Raw genomic sequence first — 25,219 nt, 5'->3', positions numbered from 1 at the left:
TTTTTCACTCACCAAAAAATAGTTTGGATTTTAACTACATGAAAATAATGTATAATGCACTAAATCCCTGTACTACCCAGGAATTTTGCTTGTCTAGTTAGCTGGCTTTTTGTCATGTGTTAATGTACTCAGTTATTTTTTGGGTGGAGAAAAAAAGGAAAATTTAACAAATGGCTGTCAGCATCACATGAAATGTCTTGAAAGAACCTGTGTTACTGAGGTTTAATTGCTATCAATTAAGCTGTTTGCTACCTTTGATGACCTAGTTCCTATGGAATTCAAGTGGTTTTACCTTGCCAAATTTTACTCCTTACTTGGTCAGTGCCCAGCTACTGGTGCTTGCCCAGGCCAGTGCAGGTACTTGCCAGCACAGTGAGGTCTGTGCTGTCCTTTGAACCAGCAAGATAAGGGAATTGTTATTCTTCAGAAAGCTTTGGCAAAGAAGACAGTACTATAATTTTGCCATGATTACAACTCCTGGGTTATTGACGTTTTATTGGATATAAAATTTATAGTCAATTTATACACAGCTACTCCTGAAGTCACCAGTATAGCATACCTGAAATCTTGTTGATTCTAAAGGATTTTTGTATGAGGGACTTGCTTGAAGAATCTGTTTGTGTTTTTTTAAATTAGAATCTTTTTGAGATATCCCTTGGAATGATATTTTTCAAATACTCCATTTCCCTAGGGTGCTTCCTTACAAGATGTTAAAATAGGATTTCATTTACAGTATTCACAAGGAAGGTTAGGTGGCACTGTGCCTTTCTCACCTTAGGGATACAGAAGCGACGAGTGCTCTCACAGCACCAGAACCATGTTCTGACAAGAGTATGTACTTTTTATACCCGTCCCCCAGGAGAATAGCCAGATTTTTTCAGACCTAGAGTCCACCTAGCCCAGTGTGGCTGTCAGCAACAGTGGAGACGAGCTGCCATGGGAAGTGTAAGTACACTCCCAGCATATATTACTTCCCTGAACATCCAGTCATTTTTCAGCTTAGGGAATTTCCTACATCTGATTAGTTTATTTAATCAGTAACCCTCATTTTCAGGTATGTGCCATTGAACTTACCTTAAAAAAAAAATTCCACCGTTTGGACAGCTGCATGAAGAACTGCTTCCTTTTGTTTTGAACCCAGCATTTCGCTTGGTGGCCCATACCTCCTGCACTCAAATGAAAAGCACATTTAGCCCTAGCCTCTGTCTTCTGTAGAACTTGTCACATCTCCCCAAGTCACCTTTCCTGGACTGTAGTCCAAGCATACATGGCCATTCTTTATGCTGAGGCCTTCCTTATCTTTGATCATCTTTCTGCCCTTTTCCGATACTCTCCTATCACTGGCATCCTCCTTTCCTTCCTTAAGGATGAGTAAGCTATTTTCAAGATTCTAAATGTAGATGAACCACCTATTTACATAGGGACATAGCGATGTGAATTTTTTCTCCTTCCTTTTATAATGCTTCCATTTTTTGTATGACTTCATTTGATACAGAATTTTCATGTCTTTCTCCTTGACAAAAGTCCTATACTAAATTACCATCCTACCACATTTAGCTCTGAAACCACTGAATGAAAAAGCTGCTCACTCACAGCTATCTTGAATGCAAATGCTAGCAATCTGGTTCCCCTTTCATTCAAGCGGAATCTCTCTTTTTCATAGCTTCTGCTTAGGCTGCAAGTAGCACCTTTCCAAGTGAAGCAGAAATCTTGTCCAGATACCACCCTTCTAGCATTACAGCTCTGCCTTTCTACTTCTCTCTCCAGTCCTGCACAAGGTACAGTAAATATTTTAGAGAAAGTTCCCACCAAATTCCTGGTCTCCAGTTTTTGGGTTTTTTTTGTTTGGGTTTTTTTTCAGAAAAAAAGATCTTTTGCCTCCAGAATTTCCTACCTTTCCTCTTCTTCATGAGGTTGATGCTCACCTAAATACTACCAGCTGCAACCCACAGCCTCTGAGGTTTACCAGCTTTACACTAAGCAGGCAAACATTATGTTTCTCTGTATGTCTGAACCCCTGTACATCTGTTTGCTGGATAAGAGCATCTTCCTCTTCTTCCCTTCCTGCTGGACATCCTAATTCCAGAAGGGCACTTGCATTAAGAGAGGGCACATATATAATCAAGCTAAAAGAAACTTGTTACTGTAGTCATGTTTCCTTTCACTTGCTAGTACAACATCCCTGGATATCTCCTCTGTCAGCCTAGTTCTCAGCAGTACAATGCTTTTTTGAAGAGTAAACTGTTCAGCGTCCCCAATGTGTCCTCAATTAACATCTCCATTAGCCCACTTTCCTCTGCGTCAGCTAGCCTACCCTGAGACCCATACACCCACATGCTGCGCTTCCCGCAGGGGAAGCACTGTTGCAAGTCTCCCTCTCCCCCTGCAGGAAAAGTACTTCCAGTGCTCTCCCTTCTTTCCTTTCACCTTTCCGAGTAGGTGCAAGAGCAATTCCTCAAACAGTCTCTTTTGCCAGCTGCTCCTTCTTCCATTAACCTCCCATAGCACAAAAAAACCAGAAAGCTACCAACCTCTTCTGCTCCTGCTTCTATATGACAGTGAAAAAACTTGTCCAGCCACTTACTTCTAGACTCTTACTCACTCCATACTAGAGCTGGCCTTAACAGAGTAAGGCACCTGGGCCTTGCCTTTAGCTTTATACCTGTGGGTGGCTGGTCTCTTCCCACTCCCCCCCCACAAACTCCTCCTAAACTGGGTTGCTGTCCTTGAATGCCCTTGGCTGGCTATTTAATTGCCTAATTAGCACCTTGGCACTATGCAGAGGGTTCTCGAAAAGGGAGAATTTCTTAAATGTGATATTGAATTAGCCCTACAACCTGCGGGGTTGTAAGAGGGATGTTGAAACAAATTTTATTTAAGGAGATTATAAGATTTACAACTGAAGTGATTGCAGCACTTTTAATTTTCCTGTAACAGAGCTATGTTCTTTAGCTCCTCACTCAGCCTATTACTTCTTTTTAGTTCTTCTACCTAGTTAGTCCACAACTTCCCACAATGGGGAAGGTACCTATAACATCACAATTACCCAGCAAATCTGCTGCCTGGTGGCTAAATTTCTCTGTCCATTTGCCATGCTTCATAGCACCACAGCTCCTTCAGTGTCTAAGCCTGTGCATTGATTCTGCACCCTTTGGGATCTATCCCTTCCTATCTCCAGAACTTCTGCAAAAGTATTTTCAGTGGAGGATGGAGGGGGCAAACAACAAAAAACCCAGCCTCAATCTGTGGTTGGGTAATTTAGATTCAAACTCGGTAGATCTTAGAGAAAGGGTCTAGAAATCTGAAGAGATTTCAGAGTTGGGGGACCAGAGATAAGGGATTATGCCTAAATAGCAGAGATTAATGTTTTATATACGGGCCCTAAACTGTCCTGCTGTAAATGGTATCATCTGATAAGCAGGTCATTTGGTAAGTGAGGCTCCCCGAATTATAAGATGAATTTTTAATTAGACACAACTCTGGCAAGGGCAAGATTGTTTCTAAGACAAAAACTAAAATGAGACAGAAACAAAGGTGCATCTGAAAACAGTTAAAACCAGGATTATCATATCCTCTGTTATACTGACTATCACCTTAGAAATGGCCCTTTGGGGGTGGGAAATCATTATTTCACTCCTAGGCTTTGACAAAGTCTAAAGTTCTGATCTTAAGAATTTTGGCAGAGATTCCTCCAACTTTTGGCACAGCACAGGCCCAAATGCACTCCTACGTTTGTTGAATCCCAAGAAGTGGAAAATTGAAAAACAAGAAAAGACTACTGGGATAACTCTGAAAGTAAAAGTCAGCACAGCGGGTATCTATTAAGATATTTTCCACAGTATGAATCTCTAAGGCTTTTCTGCATGGGGTGAGTATTTGGATGAAGGTAGACATCTTGACAGGCTGGAGGAATGGGCTGACAGGAGCCTCATGAAATTCAGCAAAGGCAAATGCCATGTCCTGCACCTGGGGCAGACTGACCCCTTGCACCAATCCAGGCCAGGGTCTGCCTGGTTGGGAGCAGCTCTACTGGAAACGATCTCGGAGTCCTGGTGGACACAAGCTGAATGTGAGACAGAAGGGAGCCCTGGCACCAAAGCAAGGCAACAGCATCCTCGGCTGTATTAACAGGAGTGTAGCAAGTGAAATGATGGAAGCGATTCTCCCTCTCTGCTTAGCACTCATTAGACCACATCTAGATACTGCATCCACTTTTACGGCCTCAGTTCAAGAAGGACATTGAGAACCTTTAGCAAGTTCATTGGAAGGCCACTGAGGTGGTTGGGGCTGCAGCATTTGCCCAGTGAGAAGAGGCCAAGGGAGCTAGGACTGTTCAGCCTTGAGAAGAGGTGGCTTCAGGAGACCAAAGAGCAGCCTGCCAGGCCTATGGGGAGTTTATCAAGAAGATGGAGCCAGCCTCTTCACCAAAGTCCATGGTGGGATAATGGACATAAGTTGAGACAGGAGACTGAGACTGAATATATGGGAAAAGTGCTCATTCTGAGGAAATTAAGCATTGGAAGAAGTTGCTCAAAGCACCTGTGGGGTCTCTGTCCTTCAGAGTTTACAAAACCCAGCTGGACAATGTCCTCAGCAAACCTGTTTAATGCAGGGTTCACTCTCCTTTGAGCAGGAGGTTGGAATAGTGACCTTGCAAGGTTCCTTCCAACCTGAATAGGTCTGCAAATCCATGATAAATGTGGAGCCTGCTTAACTCCCAAGATGTTGTTCTTCCCTTCCATTACCTACATGTACTTCAAAAGGCTTACTGTATGCAAGTGGTAGGCCTTCTGCTAGCAATGGTTTACTAAGAGTCTGCTGAGAAGGAAAAGCTGTGATTTTGAAACTCCTTTACAAAGCAGACAGATATTCATTAAAGAAATAGCTATATAAGGAAGCCAAATACAGTGAAATTTATAGCATATGTTGATTTTTGTATGTGTATTTCTCATCTGGCCATGGATGAGTTTTGCTATCTAAAGCTAGGGACTGTATTCTGCGCTAAGGCATGTAAAAATCCCCTTAGCTTCAATGGGAATAGCATATACATAGCTGAGGGCATAGTTTGGCCCATGGTCAATAGCCTCCTAAAAGCTTTTTTCCTTTTTTTTTTTTCCTTGCAGTATTCGTCTTTTTCCTTTCCAAAGGTTCTGATGTCATTCCTGTTGCTGCAGTTATAGAGTTCAATTTAGTGGGAACATCTTTGAAGTTTAATTAGATTTCTTGAGAAAGAGCATGGGTAATCTGAAATACAAATTCACAAGATTGCTTCAGGCTAAAAGTGTCATGCAGCAATATTAGACCAAATATTATGCAATTGCTCTGTAATTCATGCTCTCTTCCCACTCATGAGTTGGGTTTGAAAAACTTGTGGAATATGTATGACATATCAGAGAAGTGCCAAATGCTCCTCATATAGTCCATTTTCCCATTTCCTATGGAAAACATCCCTTCTCACAATCTTCCCTTTCCCACATTAAGTTGAAGTTTGTCCATTACACCAGGGTAGCATCATCCATGTCCATGGAGTTGCAAAGCGTAACTTGGTTCAACTGCAATTTAGAAATAATGTGAAGGGTACTGTCAGTTAATAGGGAAGTTGAAGGGGATATTACACACGCATGAGAGACGCCACCACAGGCTGATGTCCACCCTATGTTGGCAAAGCATGGAGTACCGGTGCAGAAAATTTTCTATACAGCGTCAACATTGGCTAGAAGTGGAGACTGCCACAAGGCATGAGAAAGTAACAATACAGGACAAAATGTGCTTGGCCTCACCTCACCGGCACCAGCTCCACAGACGGGATAGCTCCTGTGGCTTTCCCAAGGAAAGCCTCGCCTGTACGTGAGATCTGTTCTGACTGCAGCATCCAAGGTCAGGTACAGACTGCATCCATAGAGCAAGAAGATGAAATATTATAAAATAGACATAGCTGGCATCTGTGCCCTTTTTCTAGACACACATAAGTGATTATGCAGAATTATTCACATGACCATAAAAACTTGAAAATTGAACCTTACAGCTGTTCTGGTCTTGTCTGTCTGCTATGGTGCTTGTGGTTGGTGTGAAATCACGTCTGATTTGCCTCTGGAGGCAGGGGCAGAGGGCAGGGAGAGGAGGGAATGAGATTACACACGCACATGCCCATGCGTGGTGGTTTGGCCCTGGCTGACTGCCCACCAAAGCTGCCCTGTCACTGCCCTCCTCAACCAGACAGGCGAGGGGAAGTACAAGGAAAGGCTCTTGGGTCGAGGTAAGAACAGGGAGATCACTCCACAGTTACTGTCATGGGCAAAACAGACTTGACTTGAGGGAATTAATTTATTAACATTTAAATTGTTAAAAAACCCACCTTCCACCCACCTCTCCCTTCTTCCCAGGCTCAGTCTCACTCCCAATTTCTTTACGTCTTCCCCCTGAGTGGCAAAGGGGGACAGGGAATGGCAGTTGTGGTCAGTTCTTCACATGCTGACTCTGCTGCTCCTTCCTCCTCACGCTCTTCCCCTGCTCCACTGTTGGGTCCCTCCCATGGGAGACAGTTCTCCATGACTTTCTCCAATGTGAGTCCTTCCCACGGGCTGCTTTTCTTCACAAACTGCTCCAGTGTGGGTCCCTTCACGGGGTGCAGTCCTTCAGGAACAGGCAGTTCCAGCGTGGATCCCCCACAGGGTCACAAGCCCTGCCAGCAAACCTGCTCCAGCCTGGGTTCTTCTCTCCGTGGGCCTATGGGTCCTGCCAGGACCCCGTTCCAGCACGGCTTCCCAGGGGGTCACAGCCTCCTTTGGGTGCATCCACCTGCTCTGGTGGGGGTCCTCCATGGGCTGCAGGTGGGGATCTGCTCCATTGTTAACCTCTGTGGGCTGCAGGTGTAGATCTGCCCCACCGTTAACCTCCATGGGCTAAGGGGCACAGCCTGCCTCTCCGTGAGCTTCACCAGGGGCTGCAGGGGAATCTGCTCTGGCACCTGGAGCACCTCTGCCCCCTCCTTCTGCACTGACTCTAGTGTCTGCAGAGTTGTTGCTCTCATGTAGTCTCACTCTTCTGTTCCTCTGCTGCAGACTTTTTTTATTATTCCCCACCTTTTTAATGTTATCCCAGAGGCACTACCACCATCGCTGATGGGCTCAGCCTTGGCCAGTGGTGGGTCCATCTTGGATCCAGCTGGCATGTCCTCCATGGGACATGGGGGAAGCTTCTGGCATCTTCTCATAGAAGCCACCCCTGTAGCCCCCCCCCAAAAAAAAACCTTGCCACACAAACCCACTGCACCACGCTTTACTCAGGTGACCCTTCACAAGGCACACTGGGCAGTGCTGGGGAGAGACGCTGTATCCCTCCTAGCATCACTTTACTCATGACCAACAAGCAAGTGCCTCGGCTTTGCAGTGCAGAATGGAGTGTGGCATGGACTGCTTTTATATTACAGCAGCATCTTGTTTGCAACTGCAACATTTTCATCCCAGAAGATCCTGAAGTGTATTTACAATCTCTAAGGTAAAATTTACGCATAGTAACTTACTGTTAAGCCATATTCAGTCTTCAGTGGAATGAGGACAGCAAAGCTTGCATCAGGCTTGTCCCAAGACGTGACTGTCTCCATGGGCTGAGCCCAGCCATGCTCATCTTGAAACACCACAGCCACCGAACAGCCTAACACTGCTGCACTTGAGGAGGGGGTGCTGAAAGAAAGGCTCTCCTGGCTGAATTGCTGCAAAAAATTAACTAGAGAAATTGTAAGACCACAAGATGAAATGTCATTGACACACCAGCTTTAACAGCCCATCAGCTGAGCAAAGAGCAGGGCACCTCAGTGGTGGTGCACGTCCTTGGTTCATGTCTGCTCAGCACTGTCGCACTGCTCTGCCAGGGATGGGGACTCCAGGGCCACCTCCTACCAAACCCTTTCCCTTCTTACTGAGGCACCAAGCAGGCGGGACCCTATTAAGATATCAGGAGACTGTATGTAGCCTAGAGTTGCATGGCCACAAGTCATTACTAACACGCACCAAACAGTCAAGGAAAAAACAGCTGAGTTTTCCATATAAAAACCTTGAACTGATACAACAGAAACCATAAAATGGGTATGCATGTTGCTCAAGGTCATACAGAAATGTTTCTTCTTTTTTTTTGGTCTGTTTATTTGTTTTCTCCCTCTGGGCATCTATAGCATTGCCTAAGCTATTGAGATGCAAGAGTAAGATTTTTTTTTTTGTTAAATTGGGATCCTAAAGGGGAAGCTCTTCTCATAAATTCTTGAGGTGAAAACAACTGCAGGGATGGGCATAACAGAGGGAGAGACTTAAGCCCTTAACTGCTGTCTGATAGTTTAGAAAAAAATATTTTGGCAGGGAAAAGTATGATTACAAGAAAGCTTAATCCACTGTCAAATATTTTACCATATTTCAGAATCAAATTACAATCTCCAAGCTATTTTAAACATTAAACAGAGGAATATAACAGAGAGATTATATAAACAAAGCAAAATGTAATGCTGCTCATAACTTTAGGAAGGCACTCTGGTACTACAACAGTGAAAGTGGGGGGGCGGGGGGGGGCGGAGAGAAGGAAGATACACTAGATATATGTATATTCTTATTAATGATTTTCTTTTCCTGTCAAAAAATGGACTGATTGATAGTCTAAAGTGAAACTGCAGTAATGTTGATACTTCAAAGAAAAAAACATATTTAAGATCTCTCAATCTGGTACTAATTTCCCATCTTATGTAATAAAAATGTCAAGAATGAGGCTAAAGAATAGCATTGAGTTTAACTTAACTTTTGCATCTGTGCCTTCTCTGATGCTTTGAGATTGCTTTTTAATTATTTAAAAAAAAAAAAAAAAAAAAACAAAGAGAAAGGTAGAAGTACCAGATTAAGACACAAACTGAATATTTTTCAAAAATAGCATTATTAACTTGATTTGTAAAGGACAGCTCCAATAAAACATTTTTTAAAATAAATTCTAAATTAATGCATATTCATTCAATCTTATCTAAAATTCAAGCTAGAATACAGCACATACCTGTAGGAATTGGAACTAATGGAAAATAGAGTTGCAATTAACTTTGCAATGTTTAAAGTTAACATAAACCAGGCCTGCTTTCAGTTACTTTATTTGCTGTATATTTATAGAAACACATGTCATCAACTTACTGGCTTATGTTTTTCCACATTTTCAAGCATGAGTGCAACAGCTACATCTTACAAAACTCAGCCTCTCTGTAACTACTCCTGTCCAATGGGTCAATGTATAATTCCCTGGGCAGGGTCTGCAAGGAGGAGACTTAGAGAGGTGACCAGTGACCCACATCTTTATCAGCAGGTCATGATGATGGCAAATCATGTGGTTGCAGTCCATGATATTTCCTTTCTTTAATGAATATAAGGAAATTTAAGATCCCAGAAGATAACTGGAGGTGAGATGGTATTTCTTAAAATAAAGGGAAAAAAGAAAAAGAACACTTTTAACTTTTTTTTTTTTTTCTTACAACTTAATCCTGCAATAGGTTGTGTACTAACCTGGAAACAACAGGCACAAACCACTCCTGAGTCCAGTGTTCTCCATATTGGCAAAGTGCAGGTTCTAATGTCTGCGTTGTTCACTTTGCAACAGGATAGTAAAACGGAAGGGCGAAATCTCGCAAGACTTAAGTCAATAGCAGGTCTCTCAGGTCAATAACACTACGCTTTCATCAGGTGGACAAGAAACTCAATGTTGCAACCCAGGAAGGTAGCCACCTAAGGACAGCTTATACTGGCTTCCTTTGCACTGTTTTGTCACTGGTGTCAGAAGAGCCCTTTGTGCCTCCAGCCAGGATGTTCACTTGTAAACTGTGTAGCACAGACCTGTCATTTTGGCATTGCAGGGAAGGTGACAGCAGTGTGTCATGAGTAAAGTTGTCTCTACTGGGAAGCCACTTGGCTTGTTTCAGATGGACATGAGCCTTTTGGGTGACCAGGAGAACATGGCTTTGAAGCAAAACATGAAAGACACCAGCTTGCCAGTACAGATGCACTCATTAACTTCCTATAGATGCCATATTTACATCCCACAAAGCTATCACACATTTAAGTATTCACATGACAAATTAGCACACCATGAAAAATATTAACTATCCTGAATACATTGCCCAATACTTTGGTTTTATAACATGTTCCAACTCTTAGTCCATAGTCACAGTCCTTTTCTTAGGCAGTGGTAGGAGACCTGCAGTGCCTTTCTTCTAGTGGACTCATGGACATGAACGTTGCACTCAACTGTTACTTTTGAAACAGGTAATAACTCTGATAGTTAAGGAAAAACAAACTATTAAACATTAAAAAGCCAGGTCCATCCAAGCATCATTCAGTGTTAATCTAAGTGCCATTTACAAAACTGGAGTTATGCCATAATGAATCGGGGCTCAGAGCTATGCACTGTAAACAGATGGTTGTAACCAAATATACGCTTTAATTTACACAAAGGGATCTGTTGCTGTTTGTGGGTTGCGGCATCAGTAAAGCTCTGAGAATAAATTAGGGCTCTACAGTATATTTATTTTATGGGCTCTATCCTCCTGACAATTGCTTTAAATTCTTTATGAGAAATAAGCACTGATAGTCTAGAATGGAAGGCTATTATGCTCAAAGCTTTAAATTCAGGGACACCAAAAACCTGCTCATTTTGCCTGCAGTTTCAGTAGATCCAAATAACTCTGAGTGTACCTTTAACTCCGTTCAAACTGGGGTTACTAGTTGTACCACAAGACCAGCCCAGATCCTGGTTTATCACCCATTGTGCCGTGGGCAGCACAAGCCCCAAACAAAAAGGCAGTCCCCACCCCAGGTGTCCTCTGAAGTCAGGATGATCCATTTGGGATGGTATGGACAATAGGAGCATTGGTTTGGGGGCATTCGGTAGTAACCCTGGGGTGACAGGTAGGAACCCACTCTCCATCATTTGGGGAGGGCCATGCAGACAGGCACGGATGCATGCGGAGCAGTGGGAGGGCAGGAGGGTAGAGTGCTGCATAGGACCCACCCAGCCAAAAAAAAACCCCAGTTGGACCTCTCTGACCTATCATGCTTTCCTCCCCACTTTCTGTAGCAGCTGGTTTATAAACCGGGAGGAGGATGAGAGCATCATAGCAGTGCCAGGGGCCAGGGCCAGCTCGGGCCAGCTCAGGAGGAGCCCCATGGGGGAATCCCAGCCCCAGCTCAGGATCTGGGCACTTCAACCAGTGCCCCATCATCACGGCCCCTCTGCTCAGCAGCATACACACGAGCCAGCCGCTGCCCTCTCTATTAGTGTATCACTCCTCTTTGCCTCTTTTTCTGTATTTTAAATGTTCTGAGGAGAAAGAATGAGGATTCCTAACTCATATGCCTTCTATAGGAGAGCCGACTCGTGCGCTAGAGACTGATGGTGTGCTAGGACTTTTCTTCTCCTTACAGAAAAGTGAGCTCTTCTTTTATGCTCATGCCTTGGGTTTGTGTAGGAGTCTTTGGTAATATTAAGTACAGGATTTTTTTCAGTTTCATCCAGTGGTTTTAGGTCTCGGGTACTACTTCTTTTCCCTGTCAAGGGGATCCCTCCTCCACACATGAACCGGTCAGCTATTCATACAAATACCGTTTATTCTTCTGGTTTTGAATTATGCCTATTAAAGAATTTATTTTGCTCTAAGAGCAGTATCTCTGGGATTTGGAACTGGCCACGTGCCACCGTTTCCACATGCGAACCCTTGGAGCTACTCTCAGCCTTTCCATCACGGCATTGTGCTTCTACAGCCTTCATAGGGACTGTTATTTATTTCCTTGTATTTTGATGTGCATCTGAAACTAGGCAACTGATTGTACCTTTCAGACTTTAAAATAAGTCAAAAAAAATGAGTCATGGATCCGACGAAGTCTCCATCCACCAGAAGTCTCCTCATCTTTCCATGTTAACCCCAGCAGCCTCTCTTGTGTCCCTGGTTTTTTTGGGTGGCAGACCAGAGGCTGAAGCAATGCATGCGCTGATCGTCAGGCTGGTGTGCTGACAGGCCAGCCACAGCCAGCTTGCGGAAACAGTAAGGGGACACTGCTGTTTCCATGTCTTCTGTCCCCAGGTACCGTTTTATTCCACCCCAAACTGGGAGAAATTTCTATATTTAAGAACTGTAGGCTGCTGTCATCTTTCAGAAGTTATTAAAGGCAAACGGCCAACTGAAAAACTATGTGATCGTGCAAATCTCTCTTTCTCCTGCTTTTTTTTAATTGTTATTTTTCAGAAAACCACAATAAAAGTTAAATCAGCAGTCCTTAAGCTTTTCTGTGTGGTTGATCTGAGCAAACAGTGGTGCCCACCCACTTTGCAGTTGTCACTGGGTTTGTATCTCCCCATGAAAACAGTCAAAATCACAGCTGAAAATGGAGTTGGGGAGGAGGGGTCCCATATGAGCAACAGGCTGCCAGTAAAGCCCATCAAAAGGATGCTGCTGCTCTTGCTGTGTATTATTATTGTACTCCCAAGGTTGACTATCATCCTTATATGTCTGCATTTTTCGAAATACTGCTTATATAACTACCAACGTATCTCACTGGAGGTAAACATCATAGCCTTACATGTTATGACTTACAGAAATCTTACCCGCTTTTCCGCAAGGAGGAAAAAAAGGTGTGGATCCAAAGAATGTCAGCAAAAAAAAAATCAAGTAATTACAGTACACTGAACACCATGAAACAGAGGCCTTGAAACAAAATAGGCAATGATGTTTCAAAAAACTCAACTGGGAAATCAGGGACACTTTCATAATTTCAATGTTTAGACCTATTAATTGTAACTTATTTTTTTTAAAAAATAAGTATTTGGTCAAGAAGCTTAATTTCATTTTCTTAGTCCTTTATACTTCTACATGTTCATCCATTTTTTTTTTTCTTCTTTTTTCTTTTTTTTTTCATGACTCTCAAGACATTGGAGCTGCATAAGCAGGAGGGAAAACAAAGTTCAGTGTTATTTCAATTGCTCAAATAGTTGTTTTGGTTGATCTGTTAAAGCAGTAGTGTTTGCGGGAAATCATAAATAGTGCAATGACAAACTCTACTTCCTACTTGGTGTATGACTTTGGTTTTCTAGTTTGGTTTATTAGACTGTAAATAACTACCTTGCACCTGGCTTGATTTGTTTATTCCCTTGCATCTGAAGAAAAAAACAACCCAGTTTTGCAATAGTTAAATAGAGCAATTGTGCCATCCAGTGGCTAGCTAGGTTAACTCATTTCTTCTCCTTCCACATGACCATTTGGTATTTCTTGTTTCTTATTCAGAAAGTCCGTAATTACTGTAATTTACAATGTTCATTCTATTGCTGCATCCCATTAATACATTATAAAACATTTATTCTAGTCACACTTTTTTTCTAATATCCTACTCAGGCTGAAGGCTCAAAAGAGAAGAAAGATGTGCCATATACCCTTCTGGATTAATAAGAGATTAAGTTACAGGTTACTACACATCCTATCATCAAATGTCACGGACCATTGACAACAGTGAGCCAAGAAAAACATAGCTCTTGACCTAGCTGGTCTGCTGTGCCCACAGACCATGGCAGAACCTTTGCTGAAGTGCTCCCAGTACAACTTTTTGTAATAATAACCGTAACTGAGTTTATAAATTGGTTTGTGAAATATCTCTGTGACTGAAAGGAAAAGTCAGAGGGGGCAAAGAGTATGACAAAAGAATCCTGCAGTATGATTACATTCCTATACGATCAGTCTCACTCATTTCACCACCGTAATTTCTAAAGTAATTCTGTGGAGACAAGGTGAGATCTGGTGCTGCCTGAGTCTGTACGGAGTGCAACAGGAAACATGGCCATGAGTCACAACTTGGGAAAGGTCTTCTCATTTCCAAACCAAAGTCCGCTGTACTCACCGCTGAGGAAGAAGGAGCTTCCTGGTTGCAAAGGTTTGCTGATGAACCACAAGCCTGTTTTGGGGGGAAGCCTCATAGCGCAAATCGATTTCTGGCATCCACGTGAAGCCTCCGATTTGGACGAAAGCAGCACATGGGAAAGGAAGTAACAAGCAGAAGGTGCTCAGTGGAGGGGAAATGCAAGGGAAGAGGCTCAAACATGCATAACGCTACGCAGTTGCTATGGTGTTGAAGAAGGGGAAGGGATTCTGATGGACTATGCTGGCTCCTTGTTCCTACTACTGTGCTTTGAGACTTTCCATTCCCCTGAAACAGTAGCCTTGCGCAGGTAAAGTTGCACATCCCAGGGACCGTCACCTTGAGAAAAAGTGCGTCATCAAGATAGAGCGGGGTCCTCATGCTGTGAGTGCAGCTCACGAAGGGAAATCTCACCGTCCCAGCGTACATCACAGCTTGATTCTCCTACAGGAGCCCTGTGCTCTCCATGACCCTGGCAGCAAAGGGGAGGGGAATGCCTGGCCACCTCTCTCTTAACAGACAGACCGTCATCTATTTTCACTTGACTCTAGTTGCAGTTTTTCAGTTTCCTGGTCTCTGCACAGTCCAGCTGTGGAGTCCTTCCAGGAGTGGCATAAACACATGCTGTGATCCCAAGCAAAGCACCGGACTCCAGCTACAGCAGCCAATCCAGTCCCCATTCTGGAATGTCCTCCCCAACCCCCTTCTCCACTGCATTCCCAACATAGGCGTGACTCACTGTATCTCAATGTGATTCTTCGAGGATTATTTCCCAACATATTTTCTTGAACACAAGCAGCAACTTCCCCTATGCCAAGAAGAACTTCCAGGGAAATCTCTGTGTAGTGCTGCCCTGCCTTCTGGGGACATGAATCACTGCACATCAGTGCCTGAAGTACTCCGCCATGCTGTGATACGAGAGATTAGTTAACATGCTGATAATCCTTTTGCTACAGAGACACAGGAAGGCTTTCCCACAAGGAAACTCTTTGATCTAAACAAAATTGTATCTTGGCCTGAAGTTTAGAAGGTGGCTATAGATTTAGAGAGTGTCGACTTCTAGAGGGCCTATCTAAGAAGGACTTCAAACAACTTTTCTCCTGGCAAGAATCCAGCATTTTCAAGGCTTCTTAAAAACAAGGCAGCAAAATCACTGGTCGCTTTTGAAAATGTTGTGTGAGATACTTTGCCCATGATGCACGCAGCGCATTTACAAAACAGTGCTTGTTCACACCATGCCTCCACACCTGGAAAGAACGTTCATACTACCGCTTTTATTTTAAATATCACTAGTTCTTCACATGCGAGAAAGATTACATACAATATACTCTATATAGATTATTTATATTATGTTATGCTATGTTATGTTGTATTGTATATATTACATTGTATCATATTATTTATAATATATATAAATCTATCCTCAGAAATAGATAAAGGGGGGCAGAGGGGGAAGAAAAATCCTCCCCAAGAGCAAGACCCAGCCTCCCAGGGCAGATGAAGAATTCACTGTTCCGGAGCCCTTTGAAGAAGGAAAGCGCTGACAGTCGTCACTATTTCACTCCCACTGAGCGTGTGTCTGTCGGGCAGACCTCTGCCACCCCTCCTGCATGGAGCACGTTGATCAAATCCAGCTGAAGTTGGAGCCAGGTGTGGAAACAGATTTGTGGCTGAGATCAGCTTTGCTGCAACGACCATGGTTCAGATCAAAGGAGAAAAAAAAAATCAGTTTGAGACCTTTTGAAGAAATGTTATTGAATTTTTACTGAAGAATTTTTACTGGACAGATGACCTACTGTGGTCTGGGAAAGCTTAACTCTTTCTTACAGCCTAGATGAGTATTTTATGGTTCTATAGTATACTGCACTCATCATATTTAGCACCAAGAGAAGAAAGCGGTACTAGTGTTTTAACATGGCTAATACCCTGGCCATGCAGTTAATAATGAGCCAAATGAAAAGAAGTGCTGGTAGGGATATTTGTCCATTCTCACCGTATTGCTAGAAGCATTGGCACAGCTTTTTGAGTCAGCTCTGAGTAGGAAGGAGATAAGGCCTTGATGATTAGCTAGAGCAAGTCTCTCTCACGGAGGTTGTTACAGGAGCTTTCCAATTTGCATGAACTCCTGAGTGTTAGACTTGGTGGGGGACATTTCCTGAAAGGCCTATAAAGGAGTTTGGGGTTTTTGAAAGTTCTCCATGGTATCTATTACCCAGAAAAAACTCAAAGCCGGTCTCTTCATGATACTTAGTGGTTTTCATAATCTTACATACCACCCCAAGCTGGTGCGGTCCCTTGTGGCTGCGCATTATTAGCAGATGAATTGTGTGCCTGGTGACAAGAAAGTAGAAGGGGCAGAAGGCATGCTAAACGCCCCCTGCCTCATAAATGCACCCTGTTGATGCAAGGTTAGAGCTAGGCTGGACCTGCAAGCAAGATGGGTGAGCTTTCAGTCCACTGGGTTATGCGTATCTTCTGTTACCCCACTGTGTTCAGATTCCTTGTGTGCTGGGTTTTCACGGTTCTCTAATTAAGTCCCTCCACTCCTTTCCTGTTCTTTTTTGCCTTCCTAAGCCTGGCTGCCCGTGTCCCTTCTCAGGGAGTTCTTGGCTCTGCAGGCATGAACTCCTGTTGAAGTTAAAACTAATCTCTAACAGTTTTGATATGCCTGGGCCATCTTCCAGGGTCTGCTCTGTAAAAGCAGAAACACAGTGATGAGTCAGGCTCATGCTTTCTAGGACTGTTATGTTTGTCCCATCTTTGACTTATCTATAGCAGAAGACAACAGCCAAGCCTGACCTCTTCTCAGGACACATTTATTAGCACAGCATGAAATGGATGTTTTCATTTATTGTAAAAAGAAATTGTCATGATATCAAGTTTGTAAGGAGGAAACTTTGTCAAAGGCAATAATCAGAGATGATTCTCTGTCCTCTTCCGGCTATGAATTCTTCTGTGGCAGTAGTATTTGTGAGTTACTCTGACACAAATTACTCTCAGTAATTAATTTCTCTTGCAGTGGTCACCACCCAGGGGAGGATGCCAAACCTCTTTTTGTGCTGTCTCATTATTCAGAAGTAATGAGCATGCGTACCCATTGCAGCTCTGACTCCTAACACTTCGGACAGGAAGGCAGCTTCAGGAATAAACTATCAGAACTCAGCAACAAGCTTGCTTTTGGATGCACTGTTTCGTGTTCACATCCAGATCTACAGCTACTTGGTGACGTGTTCACTCACCATCTAAGGTTACGGTAAATAGACTTTTTCCTCATTTGTAGTACTGTTGTCCCACATATAATTTTCCTGCTGTGTTTTCCAGTGGACTTTTCATGTCTAAGATTCTCTTGTCTTAGGGATTCATGTTCACTTTTAGAGAAATTATGGCTTTACTTTAAAAGTCTTCAGTAGTATGTTGCATCAAAAGCTCAAGACCCAGTCAGCAGTTACTGCCTGCTTTCAGTACTGGTGCAGAGTCTCAGAGATGCAACAGCTCTCCAAATTCTTTCTAACAGTCCTGTTCTCCTAGAAGTATTTCTGTTGCTGTGATTACTGATTTATATAACATAACTGTGAAGAGAAGCAGACTACCTGAAGGATAATCCAAATTTGTAAGAGGCTACCTGACCTTAACCTTTCATGAAGCTGCCTCCAAAACTTCCCATTCTCTCATTGCCTTCTTCCACACCTGCAGCATCACTAACCTTTTGAAGAGGAAGTGGAACAATTAAGTAGACAAGCTATGGGTTATTAAAAAATTGATAGTGTTAAAAGGTACAGGCTTTTGCCCACCACATCTGGCATTGGCCTTCTTATGACAAAGCAAGGAGTTTTGTAAGTCGTCTCCTTAAAACTATTCCTCTGCCCCTGACAACATCTAATGTGTAAAGTGTTGGTTCAAGGACTGGTTTTTATACATGCCTAACCATGATGAGCCATAAACACACATAGTCTGGTTACAGGTGGAGTTACCAATAAGGCAAATGATTACAAATGATTACAAGAGGCATAAACTCTAATTGAGAGATGATCCTCAGTCAATGTTAGTAACAACCACACACGGTGTAACTTACAGATCAAAGTAGCCCCAGCACTGCTGTAGCTTTCATGGCTTCTAAAAAAATTTCTCCCATTGAAAGCTCGCAGGCTTCATTTCTGCCTGATTTTGGTTGATTCAATGAATTGCTATTTATTTTGACAGGTTTGATTTTCTGTTGTTCTTAGGGAGTTTGATACAATTTCATACTGCTTTTATGGGAGATCTTTATGGAAATACCTTTGTCCCATTTAGGGATGACTCGCCCCAAGGTCCCCAGGCTCAGGTGAGCAAAGTGCAAGTAGGCCTTCTGGGGTCATCCAGAAAGAACCCAGCAGTGGGGCAGATGTGCACTAGCACATGCTTCCATGTGTGAGGCCAAGTGGTGACTGTCCAAGGTGGATCACCAGCAGGAAAGAGAGGCCCCGCGCCCCATGGAGCATGTCACACTGCATACAGAAACATCATGGGGCTAAGGCTGTGTCAGGGCAGGGGCAGAGCAATGTGGAAACCAGGCCTTTTTCTGTAGATACACTTTAAGTCACCAAAGTGCTTTAATTTGAGCTAGTCCAAAACAGTGAGAGTACCAGCACTGCGAATACTCATCACCATGAATGATACAATGTGAAGATGAAGGGCAAAACGATGAAGATTTTCTGGGGTAAGGTCAGCAGAGTAAAAAGAGAAACCAGGCACAAAGGAGCAAGGTTAATGCAAATTTTAGCTCACCTTACTGTAGGAGTTCCTGGGCAAATAAATTTTTACCATGGATCAAAAGTGTCGCAAAATAAAAGTATTTATGTTTTGAATGAGAGGCAGATATCTCCCACAATTACACAGATATGTAGTTCCCTCTCTTGCAATTCCCTTCCAAACCGTTGGGAGCTCCTCTGTCCAAATAGACATTTCACCCTGATCCTGTAAATTAAAATTGGTAACAGTCAGTTTGGTGGACATCACCATCAGGCCAGCATTGGGACAGGAGAGAAAATCCCAAGGGCAGAGTAGCATTATGGGCTCGGTTTGCCTATGATCTCTTGTAGCTGCTGTCATGTCACTAGCACAAAATGCATGTGCAACAAACAGGTTGAACAAAGTTCAGCTGAAAGTTTTCTGCCTGCAAAAATTGACTGTGCAAGTTCTAATGGAGTTTTTAATTCCAAAATCCTTTTGTAAAATAAAATGGGCACAGAACCATTGCCAGCTTCTTCTGAGATAAAATCACAGGCTTAGGAACTTGTAGTGACATAATCGGTTATTCATTTACTTTTTTATTATTTTTTAATGGGCTGCCTTAATTTCTCTCTAAAGACTAGAACAAAGGCTATTTCTGAGCATTTTCTGGCAGGATCTGGGAACTGGTGGCACCACATCGAACACTGCTGTTTAGCAATCCAGTTGTCTTTTACCAAGGACAATGGGATTGCATCAGTGTATTTCCTTTACTTCTGTTAAAGTGGCAGAAAGATGCCCTAACCAACATCCAGACTTTTCATGTCAGATGCAATACATGGAGCTGTATGACTTAAATAAATCTGTTAACACAAGGTAGGAAAAGGAAGTGTTTAATTTTAGGGAGAGAAAGTAAGGAAGTTAGGGCAAGGCAGCAATGAATTTGTGACAGGGGACACCCAAGAACAAGAACTTGTCTGAGGTCAGCTGCAGGGATGTGGCTTTGCTGGCAGTGAGTAGGTAGGTTCCTGCCTGCCTCAGGGTGGATTAAATGCTGAGTGCAAGCAGATGTGGAGCTTATTCCCACATCATTGCTGCTTTTAATTGCAGATATTTCCAGAGCTGAAGGTAGTTTGTTCTGTAGGACTGGAAAACCTGCTGTGCAAGAAGCCCTCCTCTCCTCCCCCACTGACACTGAATTTATGAGTTCTGAAGAAAAATACAGCCATTCATACTGGACAGCACAGTCTGCTGTGCCTGTCCAAAATGCAATCACAGGTACCAGTGACAACGTTGACAAATGTGTCTGCTCCCAAGTATAAGGTGGCATTTTCAAACATTCACCACACAGCAGCCACTAGTCATTAGGCACTTGAAAAAAACCCAGCTTTTTCCATTAAGAGTTCTTCCTCACCATACTATAAGCAAATTCAACAGTGAATGGGCTCCCAGCCTTGTTCTCCACAATTAGTGAATAAGTTGTTGATAAGTTATTGGAAAAAAGAAATAAACGATGGAATTGTTCTTCTTTCCATTTGAATAAAGTACAGTAGCAGGTTTGGGGAAATAATCGGGTTTGGGGGCCAAACCAAGCTTAAATTCTCTTATCAAAACAACCCAGAAGCTGAAAAAAATTTTTTTGACAGAAGTTTGGACTTGTTTCCCCAGGAAAAAAAAAAAGTGTTAGAGTGCTATATTTGAGGAGAAAAAGGAAAGGAAAAATCTATTTCTAAAAAATCAGAGGAAAAAATGTAAGAAGCCATCACCCAGAATTGAAGAAAATCAAAATATCCTACTTTTGAAATCCCAGGTCTGATTTTCCCTTTTTAGGGAGGGGGGCTGAAGTACATGTATGACTTGGTAAAAGCTTACAAACTGTTTTGGCCAGCAGGAAGCCACATTTTTCCGTAGAAGAGAAGGCTTATTTTCAGTTTGGATCCACTCTCGGTTGGGAGAACTTCCCCAGCCATCCTTGCGAGTAAAAGGAACATGTGAACTACGCCTCACTCACCCTCTCCAGAACTGGTATTGCCAGCTGTACCCCCAGGCTAGCAGTACAGGAAGGCAGAGCCCTAGAGGCTATCCTTCCCTTCCAGCCTCTGTATTTGTATTTTAAGTTCAATCAGCAGATGAAGAGCCTGGAGCAGGGATGGGTCTCCAGGACCTCAGTGCCACCCAGCAAGGGCCCAGACCTCAGAAAGACAGCGCAAGGCTTGATCCTGTTGCTGCTCAGCTGCACAGTTTGCTTTCTAACCAGCCTCATCAAACTGAACAAGTCCTGTGGTGGTTTGGAGGCACTGGAAGGCTTTGGGAAAACTCCAGGCTTCAAATGCCAGGGATACTTGTTCAATAAAAAAGTACAAATCACCAGAACAGGTGAGAAGTTTGATTTGATTTTGTGTTGTTCCTTTTCAAATGCAGTCCCATTCATATTTTCAAGTTATGGTTCCTCGTTATCACAAAGGGCTTATTTGTACAGCACTAGAAATTCTGACTGAAAATGTGTTTGCTTTCTAAACTTCACCCAACAGTAGGCTGGATAATTTTTCCCTCTTAGAGCTTCCTCTTTTTTTTCCCATTTTACTCATCCAACAATAGCTAAGCTATTTCTGCATATGTTCCGTATACTTTTTCAGTGAATTTCTTGATTTATTTTTTACAGCCCAAAATCCAGTCAATGTGAAAAACTGGTTAATTATGGCATTTACACAATACTTAATCTACTCATCTGGAGTCCTTAACATGAAAAGATAAACCTTCTATTATGGCAAACCTTCTTTTTCCCCCTTTTCTTCTGGGGATCCCTCAGAGGTCTTCCAGTTGATACTAGACCCATACTTTAATGACTAATCCAAAGCAGCCTGTACTTTTGTATCATCATTAAGTGCTGTATCAGCTCAGATAACATGGAGTAAATATTATCTCAAGCTGCATAAGGTATGAATTTCATCAGATCATAGTATTTTCTAATATTTTTTGGTCAAATTAATGTGCTCTCAAAAATGTAACAAAAATCTATTTGGAATGGCTCAAGCTACACAAACCAAGCTGATGCATCCCAAGCATCCCCTGCCTGCAATGGGAAATGCAGAACCTGACAAGGCTACTCGTATCAAAAGCCAGCTTCAACACAGCTGCCACATCAGCCAGCTGCCACTGCCCTTGAAGCTACGTAGCTTTCCTCTCTGCACACCAGCACTTCCCCTCTCCTCCACCCTTCAGCTACAATTGCCCGCCTCTTTGTGTTAGCTTCCTACATGCTTGTTGCATTATGTGGCCTCCTGTTAAAGAAAAAAAAAAAAAACCAGCCCCAAAAATCATTTACAATAGCATCAATCCAGATATGACCAAGTACTTAAGAAATGTTCATATATGCTCATTACCTAACAGAATATTTTCCACAATATTAACCTCAGCCTCCTTCATTAATCACATAGAGCACAGTATCCTTTAATACCTCTGCTGCTGTCAGCTGCACCACTCTGCAGGTGCAAGTAGGTTCAACAATTTTTTCTCCAGTAATGTAGGAGGCATTGGTATCTGGCTGAAATGTACTATCCCATGGAATTTGTTACTTTGCTGCAATTTAAAAACTGTTTGTGTGACAGGATTGCTAGACTGAAGTGACAGGTGCTAGACAGGTGCTTTTAGCAAGGTGATCTGTGGACCAGCCTTTGCAGGGTTGGTTTTCTCTTCCTCTCAGAATACATAAGTAGAAGGCTAACTGTGACTATATAGGCTTGGATCATTTAAATTAAGAAGGAAGATGCTTTTTTTTTTTTTTTTTCAAGAATATTTCATGTTTTTCTGCTCCCCTCCAACTGATTTCAGCATAAAGAAAAATCCTTCCTGAATAATATAATTACAGAATTGTACCATGAACTGTGGTGCAACCTGAAAAGCACTTCTAACTGGACATCCTCAGGTTGCAAATGGAGGCTATAGTTTTCCAAAGCAATCTTCCTTTAGAGATTTAACTGCACTCTGTGATATAGAAATACTATAAGCATAATTTTTTCCGACAGCATTTTGGCTTTTCTACTTGCAATGCTAGCTGGGTCCTTCAATTTTGAGATAAGCAGATATGAAAAATAAACTTAACTAAGAAGACAGCCAACTTAAGCAAACCTCCAAAAATGCTGGATACTGAGTTTGGGATAAACCCAAATACATTATTTTATGTCATGGAGTTCCATTATCTAACATTTGAATGGTGCATCAGAAAGAAATCGGCATTTCAGTGAAAGCAACAGCAGTAAATGATTAACTTTCAGGAAAAGCACTATCTGCTGTAACATTTCTGGGCCATTGGTTTTCATTTGTTTGGGGCTGTTTTTTTCTTTTACTCCTTTTTTTTGCTCCTTTTCATTAGTTTCCTGAAAGTGTGCAGTGTGTCTGCAAGTTCTCTGAATTGGCCATCTCCTCTTTACGTGACTTACACAGTAGAGTCTGTTTTCCATGTTTTCTATCTTCTTTCAGGTATTGAACATATAATAAATACAAAGTTAGAAAGCCCTATGATTTTTTCAGTGCCAGTGAGGTCTCATGATTAACCTGATGACTAGGGCATGAAATACTAAGAAACAAATGTTCCACGAGACAGGAACTGTGCACAGTAAATGGAGCAAACCATGTTTTAATGCTTTATATGAATGGTTCTGCTTTGTTTTCCCAAGGGCAAATGAATATTTTATTATTTTTGGTTGTTATACCAAAACTGATAAACACACTAATGCTAATCATTGATAACAGCTTATGGACAAAAATTATGCAAACTACTTGTGTGGGAGAGAAAAAGACATACAGTCCTGCTGTACTTGAAGTTAAATACATGAGTTTCAAGCTTAACTAAAAAGCCAAACTATTCTGTTTCATTTATGTATCAAGGCCACCTCCATCAATCCTGTAGGCTGGACCAGGAGGTGACTGAAGTTCTAAGTAGCACATATTTCTAAGTAGCACTTATGTTTAGATCTGCCACTAATCTGCCTCCAATAGTGCCTCCAATAACTACAGCTACACATTATAGCCAAAGCCGCAGCCATCCCTAGGGATTTTGCTTTGGAGCCTAAAGATCCACCTGGAAAAGGATCTTGAAGCATGAGAAAGTTTCTGACTAGCAGGGAAGCATTCACCCAAACTTTGCATGACATAAAGTCAACTTTACATAAAGTCATCTTGCGATCTAGCCATGTTTAGGACAAGATAATATATTGTTTTGGGGGACAGCTGTCTCCAAAAAGCAAAACAGATCCTGGAGAAAATTTTCACTGCACATTAAACTTTTTTTCTTCAAACAAAGCTTCATGCTCACCCCCTTTGCTTGACCAGGCATTCCTTCACAAGATTTGTGCAAATTTGCACCTACTCCAGTTTGACTTGCATTTCTCCATGTAGTGTGCAAATGCATTAATAAATGGCAGGTACTCTAGAATTAGCACATTTTCCTCACATAAGAAATCAGTGGTCTAATCAAGAAATTAATTAAGGTCATTAATTTTAGAAAGATCTCATTGTATTTTAATCTGCTTTCCCTTTAACAAAGAACTTGCTGCATTCAGAGTTCATGTAACCCTGGAGTAAAACCCGGTTCTGACAAATGTTTGGCTGCAAGACCTGTGCAAACCTTGTCACAGCCTTCAGTTGTCTTCCTCTTCTTTAGGCCTTTCATCATTACACATTCTACAAAGAGCAAATATTTAAGGACTGGGTCTTGCATGCCTCTGAAGAAGCATTTCTGAACTAAAATATAAAAAATGGAATAATTGAAATATATATAAAATTGAATAAAGGAGATCTCAGTGGCTCACAGAAGATTTTTGAAATTATCTAAAGTCTATGAGGGAAAAATAATAAATTTTCCTCTGATGCTATTTGATTTTTAGGAAGTGGTATGCATTTCAGAAATCTGCTGTCTAGAGACCCTGTCATTTTAAAGTTATTTTGACACTAAAGTCAATCTTACCTTCTTACAGGTAAAGTCCTGCCAACGTAGACATTGGAAATAACAAGGAAATTAGCCACTAGGATAATTTAAGAAAGAAATTTTAAAAATGTTAGCATCTTTTGAAAAAATCCAGCTGAAATGCCACACTGATAGGAAAAACGTTTCAAGTGTTATACAACAGATGTCAAATTTGGCTGGAATGTGTTTCAGTGAAGATAGGTCAGAAGGACAACTTGGAACTGATACTTTATTTTAAAGAGGGGAGAGAAAGCTTTGTGGATCCCTTCTAAGGAAACATGAAACAAGTCTGAGTTTCCTGGGCACAGTTTTCCCAGGTGCTGGAGGCAATGGTAGAAAAGTCATTTTTACTGTGTATTTCAGACTCCCATTTCTTAAGCATAGACGTATCAGAATATGTAAAAGATTTGATTATGGAGAAGTAAACAATAATCCTAAATCCTTATACATATTAAATTATAGGACAACTAGTTAAGTTCTATGGTAGGTCATTTTATTAGAAATAAGTTATAATTTTCATGACATTTCTACTCAACAAACATTAACACACTACCACTAAGCCTGGAAATACTCCATACTGTATGGAAAATTAATTTTTTTGTATGAAATGGGTGGCAAGTTACCAATATTA

General features: G+C 42.0%; 2 protein-coding genes across 2 annotated transcripts in view; both read left to right on the top strand.

Annotated features, from left to right (window-relative positions):
• ITGB8 (integrin subunit beta 8) overlaps nt 1–17,048 on the top strand; it is a 68,800-nt gene extending 51,752 nt beyond the window's left edge. The window contains exon 15 of the mRNA XM_040593794.1: nt 16,936–17,048. Coding sequence (XP_040449728.1) covers nt 16,936–17,025 — 90 coding nt within the window. The 3' untranslated portion in view covers nt 17,026–17,048. The remainder of the gene's footprint in view (nt 1–16,935) is intronic.
• A 14-nt stretch (nt 17,049–17,062) lies between these two features.
• Nucleotides 17,063–25,219, top strand: part of ABCB5 (ATP binding cassette subfamily B member 5) — a 59,703-nt gene continuing 51,546 nt past the window's right edge. The window contains exon 1 of the mRNA XM_040593791.1: nt 17,063–17,169. The gene's annotated coding sequence lies outside the window, so the exon portion shown is untranslated. The remainder of the gene's footprint in view (nt 17,170–25,219) is intronic.

The sequence above is a fragment of the Falco naumanni genome, chromosome 4, assembly GCF_017639655.2.
Source record: "Falco naumanni isolate bFalNau1 chromosome 4, bFalNau1.pat, whole genome shotgun sequence".
NCBI lineage: Eukaryota > Metazoa > Chordata > Aves > Falconiformes > Falconidae > Falco > Falco naumanni.
This window is presented reverse-complemented; position numbering and strand designations above follow the sequence as displayed.